This window comes from Oryzias latipes, chromosome 7, assembly GCF_053564925.1.
Source record: "Oryzias latipes strain Hd-rR chromosome 7, Olatipes_Hd-rR_3.1".
NCBI classification, from domain to species: Eukaryota; Metazoa; Chordata; class Actinopteri; order Beloniformes; family Adrianichthyidae; genus Oryzias; species Oryzias latipes.
Window position 1 is genome coordinate 29,898,916 of NC_136243.1, and position 22,735 is coordinate 29,921,650.

Here is a 22,735-nt window from a genome sequence, read left to right on the forward strand (position 1 = left end):
CCTGCTACACTGACAAGCGCTATGCGTTGTGGGTGAACGTATCTTGGCTATGAGCTGCATGTTATGTGCGTCCTGTGTGAGCCTAAGTGAGGTTTTTGCAGTTTATCAACGTGTGTGTGCGGGATCGCGTGTGCATGCTCTTATGCGCGCTAGTATGCGCGCGCGCCCGTTCCGTGCATAAATAAATACTCACCGTGGTTGCGTTGACTTTACCTGATTCACATATGAGGACATGGGAAGGGGGGGGGGACAAGAGAAAAGAGAGAGGGAAAGAGAAAGAACAAAAAACAAAAACAACGAAACAACAACAGAAACATGAATGTGAGAGAAAGAAAAAACACTTTTCCTGAGAGGTGTGGATTATTGATGATCCGATTATTTCCTATTCAGTTAAATAAGTTTGCGGGTTTCTTCTGGGCAGCGCAGATGTCAGTGCGCCTCTGAAAGCCTTCAGCACAGCCAGGGTGTTACCTCTGGGTCCCGGAACAGCTTGCCATTCACAAAAAGTTTGTCAACAGCAACCACCGCGCGTGCTCCAGCAGACAGGTGCTTCCTCCTCAGCGGGAAGAGGATTTTCCGACGGCGGAGGATCTCGCCTGGAAACTGATCATTCACGCTGTAATGTGTGTCTTTCAGCTCGCGCCCTCTGCTTTTTACCTGCATCTTTTGTTTATAATGTTCAAATTTAGCAACAATAGGACGGGGACGCTGATTGTCCGGCCTTTTTCCTCCGAGCCGGTGAACCCTGTGGAAGGAGATCTTCTGGACTTCTTCCTTGGGGAGTTTCAGGTGGACCTCTATAAAGGACTTAACAATGTTCTCCGGGACTTCCCCTGCCTCTTCTGGAATCCCTGCGAACACTAGATTGTCCCTCATGCTCCTCGCCTGAAGATCCAGGAGGGTTTCCTTGATGGATCGGTTTTCCTCAGAGAGACGGGCGGTGTCGTGGCCCAAGATCTTCACGGTCTCTCTGAGGGCCTGGTTCTCCGCTGCGAGCTCCTGCACCTGCTGTTGGCTGAACTCCAGAGACTCTCGCAGACCTTGGAATTCCTTATGGAGGATCTCCAGCAGATTTAAACGGCAATCAAGGCTGGAGAGCCTTTTATCAATTGAATCCAGGATATCACTCATGTTGCTGCCTGGGGAGGAGGCAGCCCCCGGGGAGTCTTCGGGACGGTTGCGTTTGGTGGACGGAGTGGCGGTGTTGGATTTCTTCATGAGGCAGGTATTGAAACACTCGTCGATGTAATTCTCCAGATCCTCCAGGTCCTCCAGGTCATCCAGGCTGGCAAATGCTTGACAAACTTTTTCAGATTTTTATTTTTTAAACTTTCTGGATTATTTAAATATGGCGGTGTAATTAAATAAATCAAAAATGTTTGTTCACAACTTACGCGCCGCCAAGTAAACTCACCACACTCCTCTCGTCGGCTCTCGCGATACTACAGCATCACGTGCTCAAAGATGAGGCACAGTTTCCCATGAGGCACAGTTTCCCAAAAGACTTGACGAAAGACTGGCCGAAAGACTTGACTTAATTTCACTGAAACCGAAAACATTTTCTATGGGTAACATCACACTCACTCAGTCCAGTTCTCATTTACAGTCAATGTTGACCCCCTTTCTGTAATTGGAGAACTCCAATGATTCTGTCCGTTGCAAAAGTCTGTCAGTAAATCCAGAAATGTAAAACTCTGTTCTTCCGCACCACAAAGGCTTTAATTCCCCATTTATCAGGAACACATACTTTTACCAAGCAGAGAAAAAGTATATCGTCACTTTGTTTTACTTTAAACATGTAAAAAAAACATTGAAAAAACGTTAAAAACAATAAAAACAGGATTTGGAGTGAAAACTATCAGACTAAACCTCTTCACTGAAACATCCTGCTCTGTCGACGACGTTTGTTTCTATCAACCAGTTTTTTCTTCATTGCACTTTTCAATCAATCAGATTTTCAGTTCATCAAATACAAAACATGTCAAAAAGAGATGGAAAACATCAGTTACCTGGCCCCTTAATCATTTCCTAACAATGACATGTTCCATGCTGCAGATATGTCTGGGTCACCTTTCATATTTTCACATTTTCCAATAATGCTGTCTTTTTACAGACGGATTTGTTTTCTTTTGTGTTTGGCTAAAAAAAAACCCCAAAAAAACCCAAATTGGCTCAAAAATCTTTAAGTAGGAATTACTTTGTGCTTCCTTCACATGTCACTGAAGGTGTGGGTGAGGTGGTTTAATCTTACTTTTATCAGCTTAGAGACTTTGGCCTGTCATGTTCTCTGAGTTGTTTGTGTGACAGTCAGCTGTCAACATTCAGGTAGGCAGGTTAAGAGGCGCATTTGCCAAACAGCATCTTCATTATTTGATTACAATAAACCGGTCTGGAACATGGCTTTGGAAGATTAGACACAAAAACACCTCTTCGCTCTGTGATCGGACTCCACACGACGCAAGGTGTTCATCAAGCGACCTATAGAGCGTAAAAGAGGATAGAAACTGATGGGGAATTTGTAATTTTCTCAAGGAATGTTCAACTTTAGCTTTTTTTGCAATCTTTTTTTTAACATTTAAAATGATTTAAAGCTTAGTCCTAAATCCACGTACAATCTGTTCATCATCTGGTAAGACAGGAATTCATTAAATCGTCCAAAAACTCTTTGCAAAACCATCTCCAATCAGCTGCGTGCCTCCTCTTCTCCCTCATCTGATGGTGGTCTATTTCTTTCTCCACACAGGCTTTTGAGATCACTATCATCACCTTCATCTCTTCACTGATTTGTTGCCATGGGAACCTGGCCTCAAAGCAGATGACCCAAGGCATGGAATACATGTAATCTGGTTGATGTATTGTTGTATACACATGATGATCAGTGTTTATTGTGACCTTTGTATAATCACTGCACCCACCCGTGTTCAGTCCTCTCCTCCTTAAAGATGACATTTGTCGATAGTAGACTTGTTGTCGTCTCTGCGGGCTGTTGTGAATGTGCGATGATGGTGTGAGGTGGCTTATGCTTGCACCACCACAACACATTTACAACCGGCTGCACAGACAAAAACAAACACCAGCAACAATCAGGTCAGAAGCAGCTGAAACAAACACGCCATCATTCATGCCAACACATGAACAGAAAGACCAATATGAAAGAAATAGAGGGGCAACATGAGAGGGGTACCAAAACAAACAAATTTCTACACTTATTTCTTCCTTGTGTCATCAAATATGCCAAAAAATAATTGGGAAGACAAAATAGACAGCACCACCATATAACATTGATGAAAAAATGTCACAACTAATTTAGAAGGCAGATTTTTTAATCAGAATTTATTTCAATTAAACTTAAATCATGTTTTGTCATTTCTGCATCACGTTCAGGTTTCTGATTATTCACAGTTGCTTTAGTTCGAATCATTCTTGCTTTGGATATTCAAGTTAGTCAGTCTTCTGGATTGTCAACTTTTTGTTCAACATTTTAAAAAATGTATCTTATTATTACAAATTGATCGTTTTTTTTTTTAAACTCAGTGTCTTCTTTTTTTCGGTCACGGTTTAGTTTAGTTTTGTTAGAGCCTGTCTTCATACAACTGGGTCTTTTGACCACCTCTCCTAACATTGTATGTATGTAGTAAAATTAGAGAACTTTAAACAAAGGATCCATCTTAATTTAAGTTTTTTATTTCAAAGTCCTGATTCAGTTTTCTGTTCTTTCTATCTGATGCAACAAGACTAATATGATTTACAAAAGAAAATGCTTGGAATGGACACTTCTATTTTTGAAGCAGTTTTTACAAAGTGTCTTATTGATGACTTTAAAGAAAACATTGCTTTAATGTACTTTTGAATAAGATAGAATAGAATTAAAGTGAATTGAATATTTTCATTGTGACATGTTACAGAAAGTATCACTGTATATTCTGTGTCATTTTTATATTATTAGGCATATTCAGAAAGTAAAAAACACTATAATCAATTGAAGGTAAGTTTTAACACAAAAAAATAAAAAAACTACTCTAAAAGACACTTTGGACACCAGTGAAGATCACAAATCATTGAAGAAAAAAGGTTCAGAGCACTGTCTAGTGGGTCTAGATGACCCAACTCCCAACGTTAAAGTGCCTAGGATAGCACAAGGGTTACCAAGCGCAATGATACAGAACTCTAAAAATATTTTGAATACCATTTTACCAAATGCAAATTATTAAAAATCCTGTTGGGGATAGCTCTATGTACTTACTTTTGGAAATGACAAAAAAAGTGACCTGTTAGGGTGTCTTCTTTTTTTATATATATATAATTTATTTCTTTGAAGGTCAGTAGCCTTAAAAAATGAAATTTGAACATATGTGGATCATTGTTTTCACATTAAGTAATGGCCCAGCCAATAGATTAATTAATGACACATATACACACAACACAATGTGTCATGACAGCTGTTCAAGATTAATTTAACTAAGGTTAAACACAATCAGCTGTAACACACTAAATTCACAAACTAGTTCATCTTTCTGTGTCTGCATGTTTTTGGGAAAAATAGAGTTGAACTAAAGTCAAGACTTGTGATTCCAGCTGGTTGGCATTCACAATCTCTCTGAACCTTCTTTATCTGCCGTTCTAAAAATAATAGTCATTAATCCTGATAAAGAAAAAGGTCTTGAGTGCTGAGAGTTAAGGGTAAATGCCTGCAGCTAGCACAAGCAGCAAGAAAGGTGAAGGGAAAAAAAGGAGAATTTATAGAAAAGCATGAGAGCACAGGTGTTATTTTTTGACCCAGTTATTACCTATTGTGTGCAGTGACAGCTCTAATGGAAGAAATGACAGGTAACCTAAGGGAGAGAGATGGGCTGTGAGAGCAACGGGATGGAAACAAAATCAAGCTTGAAAACAAAGATAATGTAATGTTTTTGAATGCAAAAACTGAAAAAAAGAGGTAAACGTCATTTTCGGGAAACAAAATCTTCACACCTGCTATTTGTGTTCTGAATTTAGCAACAATCCCAAAATATACTGAACAGTTCAGTAATGTTAAGTCAGTCCAATTATTTCCAAGTGAAGAGTTAGATTTTTTTTTCTTTCTGGAAACATAGGATCATAATTATCTATGACTAGCTGCTGAAAAGTTTGGAATATTAGTAAACTTTATGTAAAAAAACATCAAATTTGAAGTTTACAGCAGTCTAATTAAAGACCAATGAAAATGAAAATGGGGTTTTTGGTGATTTCAACATGCATGAAGAAAACTAAGGTTAAAACAGATTTTCTGAGTATTTCTTTATTCAATTTGAATCAGGAACAAATGAAAAAATGCTGTTTGAAAAAGCTTGTAGTATGGATGTCGGTGCTACAGTCAGCGGGCTACAAGCTCCCTGCACCATGCATTCTGGTGCATCCACTTATAGGCAAATACATCTATGTATGTCTTTCCTTTCCTTGTCTGAGCTGGAAGACTATACAGCTGGATGGCTCCAATATTGCTCGCCGTTTTGTTGCTCCAGTAATGTTAGGTTGGGGTTGTTAGGAGCTGCAAGCTGGCAACATAGGGATGATGGGAGGTGAGGGCAGGCTTACTTTGTGCTAACAGCCTACAACTTTAGGTTAATTTCCAATTGAATTCCTGCCGCTCTGCAGAAAAACGTTGTCCGAGAAAACTACACACATTTTTTTTATTTTTTTGTAAAAATGGCATAATCATAACTAAAAGACCACTTGAAACCCTTTTAAAATGGAGCAAAAGATGATTGGAGTGGGTCTGTAAAACATGTCTCTTTATTTCAAATAAATGGGTATACATTTGTCAAAACCTGGAATCTAAATAATAAAATTATGCCTAATTTCTATTTTTAAAAATAGTTCCTTACCAATAGTTGACTATTATCCTATCAGATAAAATGCAATAGAAAGGAAATTAGATTACCCTGATTGGGATTTGGGAGACAGAAGCAGAGGACCAAAAGCCTCAAGAACGGAGACATTTAAAAACCAAATATATAGTCAACCAGGAGGACAGTAACTGAGGAGGACAAAAAAAAGTATTTTTAAGGATGAAGGAGTTAGGAGGTGAGGACGATGTCAGGTGTGATCCTTCGCAGCTCCAGCGTTTGTTTAGTAAAGAGCCGCAGTGGGAGAGCAAGGAATTATTGGATTACAAACAGTGTCAGTGGTCATGTGGGCCGCCGTGGTCTACTCTGACCCTGCTTACCATCGTTCATTAAGGAAGCTTAGCCTTACTGTGAGGGTGAAATCACACACACACCCATGCATGTGCCTGCACATGCTTCTGTCACTCAAACGGATATACCTTAGATGTCCCCTCTATCTCTCTTTGGCTTCCTTTCACACCTGTTTCATAGCTTTCCTTCTTAGTTTTTCACCATCACTTCCTCTCCCGGCAACTTTTAATTCTCCTTTCTATTTCTGTCTCTTTTTATCCTCTCCCTCCCGAATCTTTTTTTCTTCTTTTTCTTATGTGCATCCTTTGGATGTGAGTAGCCTCTTTGTAGCAGGTTTATACATGCTCTCCTCATTCATGTCCTCAGATACCCCAGCGGCATCATTTTGTTTTTCTACTTGGAAGAGTGTAGAATAAAACTGAAGACAGAGGACAAAAACATAGCCGGAGCTGAAGCTCAGATGTCTTTACAGCTGCACAGGGAATAAGACACAGACTTGGGTAAGTTTATCATGTCTGAGGAAAAGAAAAAAGACGAATCATTTGAAATGGTGGTTGCTGTGTGCAGTGTAAAAACATCTTAGAGAGTGCTCAACGATTTTATTTTATTCTTTAGCAATTTAGCTCTCTTTTTTCTGTATCATAAACTTTACATATATATATATATATATATATATATATATATATATATATATATATATATATATATATATATATATATATATATATATATATATATATTTTTTTTTTTTTAATTAATTTTAATAAATTGGTCGTTCTACTTATTTATTATATTTGTTGCTTTTTTAATTTAAAGTCATAAGAGATTTTGGCATGTCCAATAAATGCTTCATGCTTTGCATTAAAGTTGTATGCTGTGCAGTGTGCTTAAAGTTAGGAGATATTTGATACTTTCGCGTTGTCCTTCTTGTTTCTTTATGTCACACCGGCCCATGTTTGTTTTAGATGACTGAATTTGAATCCAAAATGTTTGTAAAAAAAACTCAGCGTGATTATAAATGTTGTAAATGATGTTTTAAGCCTGGGTTTGGTGCATTGTGGAGTAGAAACTGTAATTGGACCCCTAAGAAAAAGACACAATAGAGATTAGTGCAGACACACAACCTGTCATAGACAGGCAGAGTAACCAAAGGTTAACAAGGTAATCAGGATAAAACAAGCAATGACTTAAGGAAACGGGAGACGTGAATGCTGTAAGTAAAAACAGGCATAAGTCTTGTCACAGTAATCAAAGAGAACGCGGTCACGTTTTTTATGAAAAATGTAAGATCTTTGATAAATAATGCAGCAATTTTCGTGTGAAAGAGCTTTATTAAGCATTTTATTCAAGTGAGTGGTTTTTAAAACAACAATTCTAGCTTTAAAGTGCTTTTCAGCTAAAAAATGTAAAATACTTAGTTGAAAAATACACGGTGTTTTTGCTTGTGTTGCAGGATTCATAGTCATATGTGACTGATATGGCATATTTACAACCAGAGCATCACGAAGATGGCGTCATTTAAAGAGTGGAAACTCCATCAGTAAGTTAACTTGTTCACCAATAGATTTGCTAAAGACATTTTTTTTATCATTTATTCAAGCCGTTTTTGAAGCAAATGCAAAGAAATGGTCTTCAAAACCTGTTTTAATATGAGCAAAACTGTGTTTTATGGATTTTGGAATGACTTGCTGAGGACTGGGATCACCAAAAAAAGAAAATAGAAACCATGTGGGGAACAGAAAATCGTTTTTTCTTTTACCTAAAATTTCACATTTTCTATAGTTTTACAATGTAGACTTCAAAGGCATTTCACATTTCTTTGAAATTTGCACCTATTTCTCAGAATGACTAACTACAGTGACCGGGTCCAATAAGAAAGAGAACCACAAACATTTAATTTAAAATTTAAATATGTTATTTATCAACTTGATATATATCCATCCATCCATCCATCCATCCATCCATCCATCCATCTTCTTCCACTTATCCGGGACCGGGTCGCGGGGGCAGCAGTCTAAGAAGAGATGCCCAGACTTCCCTCGCCCCAGCCCTTTCCTCCAGCTCCTCTGGGGGGACCCCGAGGCATTCTCAGGCCAGGCGAGAAACGTAGTCCTGGGTCTTCCCCGGGGCCTCCGCCCAGTGAGACATGCCCGGAACACCTCCCCAGGGAGGCGACCAGGAGGCATCCGGACTAGATGCCTGAGCCACCTCAACTGCCTCTTTTCCATGTGGAGGAGAAGCGGTTCTACCCGGAGCTCTCTGCAGGTGACCGAGCTTCTCACCCTATCTCTAAGCCGCCCTACAGAGGAAGCTCATTTCAGCCAATTGTATTCCGGACCTCGTTTTTTTCGGTCATGACCCATAGCTCATGACCACAGGTGAGTATTGGAACGAAGATTGACCGGTAAATTGAGAGCTTTGCTTTTCGGCTCAGCTCTCTCTTCACCACAATGGACCGATACAGCGACCGCATACCTGCGGACGCCGCTCAGATCCGCCTGTCAATCTCATGCTCCGGTCTTCCCTCACTCGTGAACAAGACCCCAAGATATTTAAACTCCTCCACCTGGGGCAGGGACACTCCACCCACCGAGAGATGGCAAACCACCTTTCTCGGATTCTTTCTCCTTTGCTCCCGATTACGTCACCCGGATCCCGATTATTTGGCGTCACTTGGGCCCCACTCTGGAGCCAGGCCCGGGATTGGAGCTCGCAGGCGAGCGCCTGGTGACCGGGGCTCTTCCCACGGGCCCGAAGGAGCGATGTGGAACCACTCTCCCATGGGCCCACCACCCGTAGGAGACCTCAAAATGGGACGGTGCAATGTGGTTTGGGTGGCAGTCGAGGGCGGGTGCATCGGCGACCCAAACCCCAGTCATGGAACTTGGCTTTTGGGAACTTTATATATAATCACAGAATAATGAAAGGCAGAAAGTTCTGCATTAGAAATTTTACTTTATATTCTACAACCTGACTTTTTCACACAAGTTCTGACTTTTATCAAAAATGTAATTTAACTTAAAAAAACAACAACTTTTTCTGTGCTTTTCTCTCTTTTTTGCCAAATTCTGTCTCGCTTTTTCCCTGACAGATGTCCAACTTTAATCTTGATATGATAAAAGAAAAAAATGTAAATAAAAAACTACAATAATCCTCTTTTATAGTGATGGGCTTAAAAACTCTTCAGAATTAATGTTGGCATAAGCTTAAGAAAAGAGAATTGACACTATAGCTGGATTCTTATGCATAGATTTTATCATCCAACTTGATGACAACATTTATATTTTGATCTAGCTTTTAGCCTTACTCTCTGAAGTCAACTATTGAAACTCAGTTTAAACATATTAAATGTCAGTTTCTCTGATGCTGCCTGCTTGATAAAAATCCACAGTATATATTTACCAAAAGACAATGTGCAAATATGCAACAGGCTCATTAATTCCCTGCAGTTTTTCTTCAAATCTGTTGGTTTTAGACCTAAATCTTGTGGTTTGATGTACAGCTTTACAACTGGTAAAATGCAGCACCAGGCAGAAATCGTACTTTGGTTATTTCGCTTTGCAGAACACATCAAATGAGTGAAAACTCAAAAACTCACACGTTTGTAATTTTACAATTTAACCAGACTCTCCACCTGAACTCGTCTACATGTTCCATATTTATTGTGGCACCATATAATGGATACAAGAAATTAGAAGTTATGAGCAGGAAATGAATCATTCTGCGTCAAAAGTTGGAGGTGCATTTTTTCCACACAAGCTAATGAATGAAAGTGTTTCCCACCTGTATTCTTACATCAATTACCTGCAGACCAGATGAGGAAAAGCAAAACAAAATGATCCAAAGTGCAGCTTGTTCCTTCTGCAAAAACAAGCACTCCTCCTGTTGATTGTTTTTCTAAATTGTGCTTTTAAGGTTAATATATATTTAAGAAAAGTACACTTTTTTTAGCAGGGATTTGAAGATTTTAGATGCTGCCTTGCACCTCAAATCCAAAAGATTTTTTTCAGAAAAAAAAGTGTTTCAGGTACCAGTCTGATCGTCACATTCCAGAGTAAACAGACAGAACTGCATATGCAGGAAGGTCCACTCAGTAACATCTGATACCACAATACACATTCTCCAGAATTCAGTAATGAAGTAAGAGTAATCATATTGTGATGTTTCCAGATGATTGTTTTAAACAGCTGATGCTAACCCCAGCAGAGGCACATTCCCCTCATTCAGCAAGGAAATAAAAATTTTGGAAAATCAATAAATCAATAACCACGTACAGAATGAAGGTTAAGTCAATTTAAATAGAAAGTTTACATTAAATATTCGGATTCACAGAAAAAAAGATACTGACCATCCAAAGGAGGACAAATTAATTCTCATTAAAACATATATTTCATTGGAAATACATTGAATCATACATGTTTAATCATAAACTTTGAAGGGGACAATAAATGTTGGCAGACATTATTTAGACACTATAAGTAAGATCTAATTAAACTTTTCCAAAAAATAAAGACGTCACCAATGGCTTTTATAGTTAAATGAATAAACAAACCAGAAATGGTTTAGATAAATATCTTTACATCACTTTGTTAATTACTCTAAATAATTGGATTTACTAAAATAAGATACTGGAATGCAAAAAAACTTTTTTGAATAGCTTAGATTGAATAATTTACTAAGTATGTGAGATAAAATATTGAAAATTTGCAGCTTTTATCAGGTGTTTCCCATTACCAACTCAGACTAAAAAAATGGGAATTCTTGGATTGTTTTTTGAAGTCTGAAGTAATACCAGTTGCAGAACTCAGATTTCTGCTTTTTTGAACAACATCTAAACTGTCTTTTTCTGGATGATACCAACAAACGTTTGTTCAAAGATATAAAAACCATGTAGAGATGCAAAAAAACAAATTATAAGAATATTCAATATTTGCTCGAAAAACAAATGAATCCACAATAATATTTACGTGGCTACCTCTCTTTTCTCACAATATTACCTTATCAAGAAGATGTTTGTTTGTACATTAAAGTAATTGTCAGAAAAAGCTGAACGGAAGTTGCACATCTGTTAACATCTTCTATCAGCCGGGTCACTATAAAAGGAAAATTTGGGATTAAAAATAAATAAAGCTGTAATCTATTACCATTTAGTTACACAAAAACAGAGCTTTCACTTTTGATCAAATGTTCAGATGAGTTGTTAGAATTCCTCTTAAAATATATAATCACAGCACTGTCCTACCTTGTTGTTTTTTAGTCTTTAAGTCAACATCTTCTATGTTTCTATGATTTTAACAAATTGAAAACAGAAAAACATGTTGAACATTTCTAGGAAGTTGCTAAAAGCAAAATGTCTTTAGAAAAACAGACATAAGAAAGATAATTTAAATCAACAGAGCGGGCTCGGAATTTCAGTAATCTGGATTACAAACACTGATTTTCTGCTTTTGTCATTTGGAAGTTCAATTTTGATTTACAGAATCTGTTGAATCGTTTTGATAATATTTTTTTATGGACACATACTTTAAAATGAACGATAAGACAAAATAAAACAAACAAACAAAAAAAATACAAGAAAGGGGGTCAGAAGATGTAAAAACCTGATGTTTTCTCACCTCCATGCCAAGTTTATTACTGCCCCAATCCAACCCACTATGTATCTACTGTAGACCTGTTCCCTCTCCACTGAGTACATATTCAACTTCAGATACCCTTAAAAACAGATAACTACACATAGATATATATAAACACAGAAACATCTGACACCAACAAATCAAATCAAACTTTATTTATAAAGGCTATTCATATAAAAGTATAACACAATGTGCTTTACATTGGGGGGCCGGTTTAGCTCGTGCTGGTTTGCGGCGCCTTCCGTCCGTGAAACCAGGGTTCAAATCCGGGCTGCTCCCTATTCCCTTCTCTGCTGCTGTGCCAGTCCCAAGCCCGGTTGGATTGAGAGGGTTGCGTCAGGAAGGGCATCCGGTGTAAAAAAACATTGCCAAGTTAGCCAATCTAACCTCCCTGTACCTACACAACCCCCCACCTCTTTCACATCTCCCACCCCCTAACTAATGGGGAAAGATAATGACAAATAAGAAATAGGCTGAGCACGAAAACGCTAATAGTTGGAGCCTCCCCCTCTGTGAATAGCCGCATAGACAGCCAAATGCAGGATCACAGGCAGGGACCGCTCCACCACAGCAGGTCCCCATCCAGCGCTGCAGTGGCTGAACAGCAGCCGACCCAGAGGGAGAGGTCCAAACTGAGGAAGCACTGGAAAATAAAAAAAACAAAAAATAAAAAAAGGAGACTGATAAAGTTAACATTGAAAAAAGCAATAAACACTAAAACACTGATATAAGGTAAATTAAAATAACACATTAGAATCTAGTGTAAGTTCATAAAACAAGATAAAAATAAATAAAGGTAGTAAAAAATTAGTTAAAAGCCAGGTTAAAAAGATGGGTCTTTAGCCCTTTCTTAAAAGCATTAAGGCTCTCTGTGGCTCTCAAGTCCTCTGGCAGACTGTTCCACAAACGGGGGCCATAGTGCTGAAAAGAGGCTTCTCCGTAGGTTTTGGTTTTTACAGTCGGAATGGTTAACAGACCAGTGCCAGAGGTACTCAGGGTCCGCGAGGGTTCGTACTTTACTAAAAGATTGGATAAATAATAAGGCGCAAGACCGTTAAGACATTTAAAAACGGTTAAAAGTATCTTAAAATCAATCCTGAGGCATATGGGGAGCCAATGCAAGGATTTTAAAATTGGGGTGATGTGAGCCCTGCCTCCTGGTCTTTGTAAGAACTCGTGCAGCAGAATTTTGGAGAAGCTGAAGGTTCGTAATATTGGTTTTTGGAAGACCAGCAAGCAGGGCGTTACAATAATCAATTTTACTCATGATAAAAGCATGCATTAGCATCTCCATATTAGCAAGACAGAGAACTCTAGCTAGATTTCGAAGATGATAAAAACCAGTTTTTACCACCTGTTTTATATGTGGGATAAAAGTTAGCTTAGAGTCAAAAATAACGCCTAGGTTTCTGACTGTTTCTGAATGACTTAATGAAAGTTCTTTTAACTTCAGAAACGGTTTCTCTCTCTTAGCTTCAGGACCGATAACTAAAATTTCGTTTTTTTCCTGGTTGAGCTGCAGAAAAGCCATCCATAATTTCACATCTAAAATACAGATATAAAGTGCTTCTATTGGCTTTGTGTCATCAGGAGACATAGCTATGTACAACTGGGTATCATCAGCATAGCTATGACAGCTGATGTTGTGGCTTCTGATGACATTTCCTAGTGGAAGCATGTAAATGTTAAAAAGCAAGGGGCAAAGGATGGAACCTTGAGGCACACCACAATTAATTTCATGGACCCCAGAAAAGTGTGTGTCCATAATATTATTATATATTATATAATATATTACCATAAAGTTTCTCTCCATGAGATAAGACTCGAACTACTTGAGAACAGTTCCTGAAAGGCCAAGACTTTTAAGTCTGTTTACAAGGATCAGGTGATTAACAGTATCAAAAGCAGCACTTAGATCTAACAGAACTAGTACTGAGATCTGACATTTGATTCCCTTTAAATCTTTTTCCCCAAGTACAACCTGATATGATTCAAATTTATATTCATCAATATTTACAGATACAACACAGATTATTTATGTTTTGTAGATGTCCATATTTATCAAAAATCTTCTTAACGTTTCGACATTGTTTTAGGTGTTAACTGGTTTTTCCACAGCCTTATTCCACAAACAGACACACGAAACCTTTTTTGTCTGGACATTTCTAATATATATGAGATGAAGGTGAACTTTGAAAAACACAGCGTAAGATCCTGATTTTCATAACCTCCCGTGTTTTACACAAAGTAGCGGTTTTTAAACATAAATGCAGCTACGAGGAAAAAGTTTTCAAGAATCTTTTATTTTATTTTTTTTAAGAAACACTTAAAAATGAACTAAAAATCAAACATGGATTGTATTAATACTATATTTCATTGCAAAATGTTAAAAATGTAGTGCCTGAGTTCTAAGCCATTCAAACTGTTGCTAAATGACGGCTCTATTTGGATATTTTTAAAACGCGTAGGTGGAGGCATCTTTTTTTATTTAGAGCAGCGGAGGGCTAAAGGATCAACCTCTGACCAAACAGAAAAGTAAACACAGAGAAGAGGCTTATCCGGAACAGATTAGCCAGTTCTCACATTTACCCCCCAGTATGAGCAGCGACTCACGGATTGCGTAAAAAGGGTGACCAGATTATACATATTGGGAATTGAAAAAAAAGGAAGATATTTAGCACTCAAAAAATATATAAATATTTGCTCAGGTTCTATACACTTCAAGACAATTAAACTATCTTTAATGGCACACATAGATATGATATTTGTCTTCATTAAGCTTATAGTCTACACATTTCTGAGTTGGGTGTGGACTGGTTACTTAAAGAACAGGCTGATATTTAAAATAAAAAAACACCACCAGCAGTGTTTGGCCTCTAGAATCCTGCTCCCTGTAACCCTTTTGCCATCCCATGGGGTCAAGATGACCATTGACGTGTTCTCCCTACGATGACAAAGGTGGATAAAGGTGGAGAGGATTTCATGTAATCCATGGACACCAGGGAAGATCACAAATCATTGAAGAAAAAAGGTTCAGCGCACTGTCTAGTGGGTCTAGATGACCCAACTCCCAACGTTAAAGTGCCTAGGATAGCAAAAAGGTTACACTGTAAATGTTTCCTCCAGGACTAAAGCGTTATCTTTCCCCTTAAATATTTGTATATTCCTCACTGAATGACTCCATTGGAATCTTTAGAACCATCTTTGGAACCATTGAACCCCATATTTTCCTAAAAGAATGGGTGCAAAACCCCAAAACGTCTCTGCAGGACACCATGAACTCTGTGATCTCCGACCCTGCTGGATTTAGAGCTTACATGTTATAGTTATCTGGAGGCTTAATCAGCTCCTGTCAACGCCATTAAAATCCCGGAGATACTACGGACTAGAAATATTCATTTGCAGTCTTTTTGTCAGAACACAATAGTTAAGATGCAAGTTCAACATCAGATAAATTGTTGGATACGGAATCTGAACACATTTCACAGGTTTCGGCACATTTAACAAACAGAGTGTGGCTGCGTTTTAATCAGTCACTTAATTATTTATCAACCCTGGTGTTAAAAAGTCATTAAAATTAAGAGCTGTGGATGAGGACAGAGAACAGGGAGCTCATTCCCATTTTAATTCTACTGTTTTCTCATCGCAAGGACCAATAAGATCAGACTAAATTCATTTCAAACTCCATCACTGCTATTTTAAATGAGGATGATTGTTTGTAGCAATTGATTGTGAGCCATTACCCCCCCCCCCCACCCCCTGCTTTGTTTTGCACTGTTGAAACGGTTCATTTTCCAGCAATGATCCACCCATCAAATGATCTAACGAGCCTAGATAATGACAAACACCTGTAGAAAATAAGCTACACCAGAGCGGCAGAGCTGATATTCCCCCCTCTGTGGATCTATTTGTAACCAGCAGACTGCATGTTCCAGGAGTCTGTGACATTTAGATTTTCAGCAACCATGTTTCTACCTGTCACTTCTCACACAGCGCCACTCTTCCCTTTTTAATGGCTTGTTATAGAACATGCAGCTATCTGTGCTCTTGCAGAGCTGCCACTGCTAACCAGCAATTGTTTGCCCTTTTTTTAACTTTATGATCAGGCACAAACTGGGAAAAATAAAACTGCAGACTTTTTATTTGGGCAATTTGTATAAATGTCAAACATTAGTTTAAGGGGGTCAGATGCGTTGGATTTCCTTTCAGGAACACACTGAGACTAAAATCCCTGAATGTGTGAGCCGGGCTACAGACTCAACGATGTGATGCCGTCTAGGAAGGACAGTTTCCTAAATTTATGAAACCAAATCACTGTTTGAGATTTTGCTGTTGTGCCTCTTCTTCCAAAGAATGTAATGCTGGTTTTTATGTCAGAGTTTTGACCCTTAAAAAATACACAAAATGGGAGATGCCAGCAAACAGAACAGAGGAGTGAACTATCTAATTCCAGGGGGGGAAACAGAATGCACTGCAAACGCTGGCTGAAATAAAGACAATAACCATAGAGAGAAAAACGACACACCACTAAACAGAAATGATAACCAGGAAGAGAACAATGGAAAAACAAGTGAATGGCTTCACAAGCAGGAAATGAAGAGCAGATAACCAACTGAACGACATTCAACATAATACGACAACATGGAAATCTAATACAACAGAAAATCACTCCAAAGAAAAAAGAAAAACTCTTATTAAGAAAAACTCTGAAATAAACTAAAACTGAAAACATTTCAAATATACAGGAGTGTGAACAGTGATCATCTTTCAAAATATTTTCACGGTGTTCCTTGTGGTCTTTTAATTATGATTATGCTGATTTTAGCCAAATTTTAAAAACCTGTATAGTTTTCTGGGACATTGTTTCTGCAGAGCGGAGCAGGGAGCTTGTGGCCCGACCGCGACATTTTTTACGTCACGAACAGCATCTCTCTTGTCTGCGCCGATTCACATCGATTTTAGAAAAGAAATACTCAGAAATGCAATTTGGAAGTTTGATTTTCTTTTTATATGTCTTATATCATGAGAAAAATGGCCACAAAAGCATGTTAAAAACACTGAGAAACACAGGTTTCACCCAAGTAAATCTTTGATAACATTGAACAAAACAAGTCCTGACAGTCTATTTCTATGTTTAAATCAACATATTTGTGCAAAGTTACTTTTAGCTGTTAAAAGGAAATTAACTCAGTTGGTCAAGTGCAGGACTGGTGCACAGGAAACCAGGATTCAATAGCTTCAATGAGCTTCATCCACCGTGGGTTATTGACCCTTCATGCCACTGCCTGACTATGTAGCCACACGGGGGGGGGCAAGTCTGGGTCTCCCTGTGCCGGTCCCCAGCCTGGATAATATACGAGGTTGTGTCAGGAAGGGTGTCTGGCATGATAATCTCTGCCAAACCACCTGTGCGATTCAGTGAAAGCTGATTTGCTGTGGCGACCACTGAAGGGATATGCTGAAAGGTTAACAACAGCAACAGCAGTGAAGAGGCAAAACATCCAGGGTGCACCCTTCCTTCACCCTACTGTGATTGGGACTGGCTGCAGCCTCCCCATGACCCCAAAAGGCTTTGAACTGATTTTTCAGTTGTGTGCTGTCTTTATTATGTACCATATGTAGTCACCATTGTTTGGACAAAGTCACATGGCTAAAACATGTTAAAAATCTGGACATCCAATGGTGAAGGTTTTTAAAATTTGAAGTATTGTGATCATGTTATATTTTCATTTGGTATATTTATTGCTGTTTATTCTAGTTTTACAGATTTTATTACTCTTTTATATAGCCACTATGTAGCCACAAGGGGACCAAAAGTCTGGATCCCCCTGTGCCGGTCCCCAGCCCGGATAAAAATTCAGGATTGTGTCTGGAAGGGCATCCTTTCTGCCAAAGCACCTGTGCGAATCAGTAAAGGGATATGCTTAAAAGGAGAACATTAATTGTTAATCATTGTTTTTAATGACTGAGGCACTTTTAGCTGTAATTTAGCAGCAAAATTTATCTGTTACATTTGCGGTTTTCATTAACCAAATGATGCTGTTTTTATGTATTTTTAGCTATAAATTTGATCACAGTAAATTGTTGTTTTCATAAAATAAATGATGCACGGACCAGAGAGCACTTTTTGAATTTTTGTTTTAGCTATAACTATGTCAAAAAATGAAAGTACTATCATGATCAGGGGGAGAAATTGATTTAGCTTAGTTTCCTGTTTTGGCCGCTTCATTTATAATGTTTACCTAGAATGATTTTAAAAAAACTTAGAATTTTTGCTTTTGTCAGCTATTTTTTAGTTAATATTACAGAAAAGGACCTTGTTGGCATTTGGAGTTTTTATGTATTTTAGCGCATTACAAACGATAGACTTGCCTCAGCGTCTTCGGCGACAATTTCAGCCTTACAGTCACTATACCATACTGGTCCCTGCACAAATAACACAACCAGATAAGTCTCTGAGAATAAAACTATCAAAAATAGTGAATTTGCTGCAGATTTGTTATTGTTGTCGAACGAAGTCTCTGGAATCACTTTGTACATCAAATTACAAACTGATGGATGTCTGTTTTATTTTTCTTAGCAACATGATTGAATGTGACGGCCTGAAGGGGTGAGCCACTTCAATGGCGCGCACCAAACCTCATTTCCATCCAGACCCACAGCCGGAACCGAAACCCACAGCTTTTTTGTCAGCCCCCTTCGTTCTCCTCCTCCTCCTCGGTCTCTTTGCCTGCCCCTGTAAGAGCGGTCCGCCACCGCTCGCACAGCCTCCTCTTCTGTCTGGACAGCCTTTCATCATCTTCTGGGGAATCCGCGACTCTTCCTGCTTCAACAGAGCAGATGCCAGGTCCTTTGGCATGGAGCCAGAACGTATAGCCGTTTTTTACGAGGACACCCTGGGAAACTACCCCTACTTCATAGACAAAAGCACACCTGTCAACAAGGGGCTTCCGCAGCACACACGCCTGAACAGCCACATCCAAAAACTGCAGCAAGACTTAGATGCAGCTCTACCTTCCCCGAGGTACCTGGGGTTGGGGGTCCTGCGCTGGGCAGAGTGGCTCCCACAATGGTCCAGGAACCGAGAAAAACAGGCCATGTATCAGGAGGCCTCCAGGAAGCTGATGAAATCCTTCTTTCCAAAATGGACCACAGAAGAAGTGGAGAAATGGTCAAAGGTGAGAAGATTTGGTTAAAACAGGGGGATTAGATAAAGTCAAATATGCTTGAGTAGCTTGAAGTAGAATTAGAACATATAATTTTAATAATCCTGGATTAACGTCTATTTAAAATCTGTTATTTATCAAAACAGCTGCTGTTTTACAAATATTTGGACAACTCAAGTCGTCTAGCCTGTTCTAGGAAAGCTTAGAGAGCTAAAGGATCATTTTGTCTCCCTGCAGGTGGACTTCGAAGCAGCAGCCCAGTCAGTCATGATGGAAAGTCTACGAGAGGTCAAAAGGTTGAGGCCCAAAGCACTGTGGGGCTTTTCTCCTTACCCTAGCTGCAACAACAACGACCCCACCCAAACAGCATTAAGCAATTACACCGGCCGGTGCCCTCCCGCTGAGGCGGCCCTTAACGATGAGCTCCTGTGGCTATGGAAACGATGCTCCGCCCTCTACCCCCTCCTGACTCTGGACAAGCTGCAGGTGGAAGCCTCTTCTCACAGCATTTCTAAAAACCGATCTAATGAGAAACTGACAAAACAAGAAGAGAATAGTCTGAAGCACTTGAAGACCCACTTAAAGACTACTGGAACCCATTTTCCAAGCGTTCCAGTAGTCTTTTCATTGTGACTATGCAATTTTTAGCCCAAATAAAAATAAAACCTGTTGTTTTCTAGGAAATAGTTTCTGCAGAGCGGCAGGAGTTCATTAGAAATCGGCTCTAAGTAGTTGGTGTGGAGCATTCTTAATAGTGAGCCATAGGAGCTATTCAGTCGAACAAATTAGAGCCAGATACCAGTTCGGAGGAGGAAAACATTTTAAAAAACACATTTTCTGCATCACAACTAAGATCTTTTTCAAATGGATTTTTTTTGTCCGACACTTCACAATCTTTATATGTGACCTCCAACATCAGAAAAATGCCACAAGAACATGTTGAAAAACACCCAAAACGCCCCCCCCCCCATCAGAGTGGGTCTTTAGACCTGGCTAGAAAAAACTGGGTCTTCTTCGACCCCCCCTCTTGTCTGCTCCAAACCCATTACACGAGCAGTTAACAGCCTCCACTTCCCCACTGAACTTCAAACTTAATTAACAAAAGTATTTAATGTCAACATTTTTATCCGTAATGTCATCTGTTTTGGTGTTTTACTTGTATTTGCATTTCTCATTTTAATGACTTTTCTTTCATTTGGGAGCGCAGCTCAATGCACAGTTTATTTTTCTGACTGTAAAGCTATGCTGTGTTTGACTTTTTAGCACAAATATATGCAAAGTGCTTCTCTTTCTGCAGAGTGGCTCGTCTGGAGCCAGGCTTTCCTCATCAGGTCAGATAAGAGAAGCCTTACGGGTCTCATCTCTTGCTGGAACAGATTTTGATCTTCCCGTCTTCCCGTTGGTCAAGAGTGTCTACGTCTCAACTAAAACCTTTCTATCACAGGTAAGATGTTTCCCTCTGATCTGGGCTCTAAAAGACTTTTTCACTTCATAAACATCCCCTTTATGAAATGTTAGTTAAAGTGAAATAAATTTGCTTCAGAAAACAGCTTACTTGGTGGTATTTCTTTTACATTTTTCTCCCTTAAAGACTGACCTGGTCAATACTATAGGAGAAAGTGCTGCCATGGGAACCGCAGGCATTGTCATCTGGGATAAAAGTGAGCCTAAAACAGAGGTATAAGTGCTTACATTTCAGTGTACATACATCTAATTTACCACAGTGTTGTTGTTTTTTTGAGAATTGTATCCACAGTTCTTTTCCTGTTCTATATATATGCAAATGTGTCCATTTCCATTTGTGAAATACAGGCACCATCCAATTTTTCCATTTAGTCTCAAAATTGCACATCTTATGAGACCAATTGTCAGCTTCATTACAATCCACCCCACTTCTCTGTGCCCCAGAGAGAATGCCAGGACCTGGCGGAGTTTGTCCAGAAAGTGCTGGGACCCTACATCATGAACATCACCACGGCAACTCAGCTGTGCTCAGCATCCCTTTGCCAGGGGAGGGGTCGATGTGTTCGTCTGGATCCAGACAGCTCTGCTTACCTCCATCTGCCACCGTCATCCACAGTGACTGGAAAGGTGACAGAAAATTTGAAAGAAAAAAAAATATATTTAAACTTCATATATTTATGTATAAAATGAATGTGAGGATAAAAAAAGTGTCAGAGCAGATTGCATTACGATCCCTGTGACCCACTCCTACAGCGGTTACTTAGTAATTGTCTATTATCTCCACTTGATGGAAGCTGGAAGTGTGGCGTCTATTTTGGGCATCATACCAATTAAGAGAACTGTATATGTTTATTTAGAAAACAAGGATGAAAGCGGCAGGGAGCTGTGTAACCAGCAGATTTCCTGAGTTTAGTCGCTAAGTACAGACACAGGAAAACAGTAGCTAAGACCCACCAGAGGAGGATCAGGTGCAGTTTGATCCTCCACTTCAGAACACAGCAACACCTGTCAACCATTTTCCAAATCTCTGATCAAGCTACAATGACCTTTAACTGACAGAAAAAGCCGAACGTAAATCATGAAGCGTATTAGTTTTTAATGCTTAGACAATATATCATATGTTTTTTTACTGCCTCCTTTATAGGGTGGAAAAGGTATGGTTCAGCCAGACAAAGGCAATGAAACAGTCGAGACAGATCCAGCGGAAATTTGGAAAAAAGACTTCCGGTGCCAGTGGTACAAGACTGCAGGTGGGGACGCATCAGACCAGCAGGCTCCCAGGGATGGAGCTTCGGTTGGAGTCAAGTCTGATGGAGATGCTGGAGCCGTGACAGCAGCCTCCACAGCAAAAAGTGCCTCTGACACTAAATTTAGAAGAACTGACCCTCCCGACACTGGCAACTCAAAGCCTTCACTGGAAGTACCGACTGACAGCGTGGCCAGTCTGCTGGCTGCCCCAAACGGGATGCTTCTGCTGGGGCTGGTGGCAGGAAGTCTATGCCTGGGACCTTTATGTTGACATTTCACTCAGACTTCAGGTCTGAGCTGTGACTGTGGCCCTTTCTGAAGTGTCCTTGAGAAGATGCTCAATTCCTAAAAAAAAAAACAACAAACGTAATTTCCCATACGTTTTTGATTCCCTCTTTTAATAAAGGACAAACAATCTCTAGAGCTGGTAATAGACTTTATCACATTGGATGTGCCAAGATGCAGAAGGTACACTTGCTTCACTCTAAAGGGCAAATTCACAAAGGCGTTAGAGAAATATTATTTTAGATACTCAGACTTTTTATTTTAAGGTAATGTGAATGCAAACAAAAAATAAGCTTTGAGATGCTTAATGAATCATAAGTTTCATGATTCAAATATGTGAGAGAACTTCAGCTCCTCTGTAATTTTGTGAAACTGGATTCTGCCTTTCTGTACCCGAGGAGGTTTTGGAGTTCTATGTCTCCCCCTGCAGTATTACTGGTGGAACTACAATATGTTTAATAAAAAGTAAAAATTAAAAGTTCCTACATTTTTAGGAGATTTCTGACTTCCTTAAAGCTTCTGGCATGTGTGTCAGTACACAATGTGTTAATGATGTTAATAATATTGTCTGTCTTTCCCGTTATCATTGAAGCAGTGATATTGTGTTTTTTTAATATATGCACATTTAATATTTTTCAATAAAATACACATTCAAGACAATTAAATAATAAATTATGTGATGTAATAAATCATTTACTTGCAGAGCTTGTTTCAATCTTCACCTCTAAAGCCCAAATCAGATGTTAGGTTTTCTTATTGTTTC

At 39.1% G+C, this 22,735-nt stretch overlaps 1 protein-coding gene across 2 annotated transcripts; it reads left to right on the plus strand.

Annotated features, from left to right (window-relative positions):
- Positions 1–6,463: 6,463 nt before the first annotated feature.
- LOC101168117 (hyaluronidase-2) lies at positions 6,464–22,052 on the plus strand. Of its 2 annotated transcripts, XM_023956425.2 has the most exons (8): positions 6,464–6,676; positions 7,630–7,716; positions 18,390–18,987; positions 19,213–19,461; positions 20,273–20,419; positions 20,567–20,653; positions 20,884–21,066; positions 21,584–22,052. In XM_023956425.2, exons 3-8 carry the CDS (start codon positions 18,433–18,435, stop codon positions 21,956–21,958), a joined length of 1,596 nt encoding a protein of 531 aa, XP_023812193.1. In that variant the 5' UTR covers positions 6,464–6,676; positions 7,630–7,716; positions 18,390–18,432; the 3' UTR covers positions 21,959–22,052. The 2 variants fall into 2 exon arrangements, with proteins under 2 accessions (XP_023812193.1, XP_078805704.1); XM_078949578.1 differs by lacking the exons at positions 6,464–6,676; positions 7,630–7,716 and adding an exon at positions 8,325–8,441.
- The last annotated feature ends 683 nt before the right edge of the window (positions 22,053–22,735 follow it).

Excerpts from the sequence above, each read along its gene's own strand:
- LOC101168117 (XM_023956425.2), top strand. The coding sequence starts at position 18,433 with ATGGCGCGCACCAAACCTCATTTCCATCCAGACCCACAGCCGGAACCG. Across the intron at positions 20,420-20,566 it reads CTAAAACCTTTCTATCACAG|ACTGACCTGGTCAATACTAT; the intron begins GTAAGATGTTTC and ends TCTCCCTTAAAG. Across the intron at positions 20,654-20,883 it reads AAAGTGAGCCTAAAACAGAG|AGAGAATGCCAGGACCTGGC; the intron begins GTATAAGTGCTT and ends TCTGTGCCCCAG.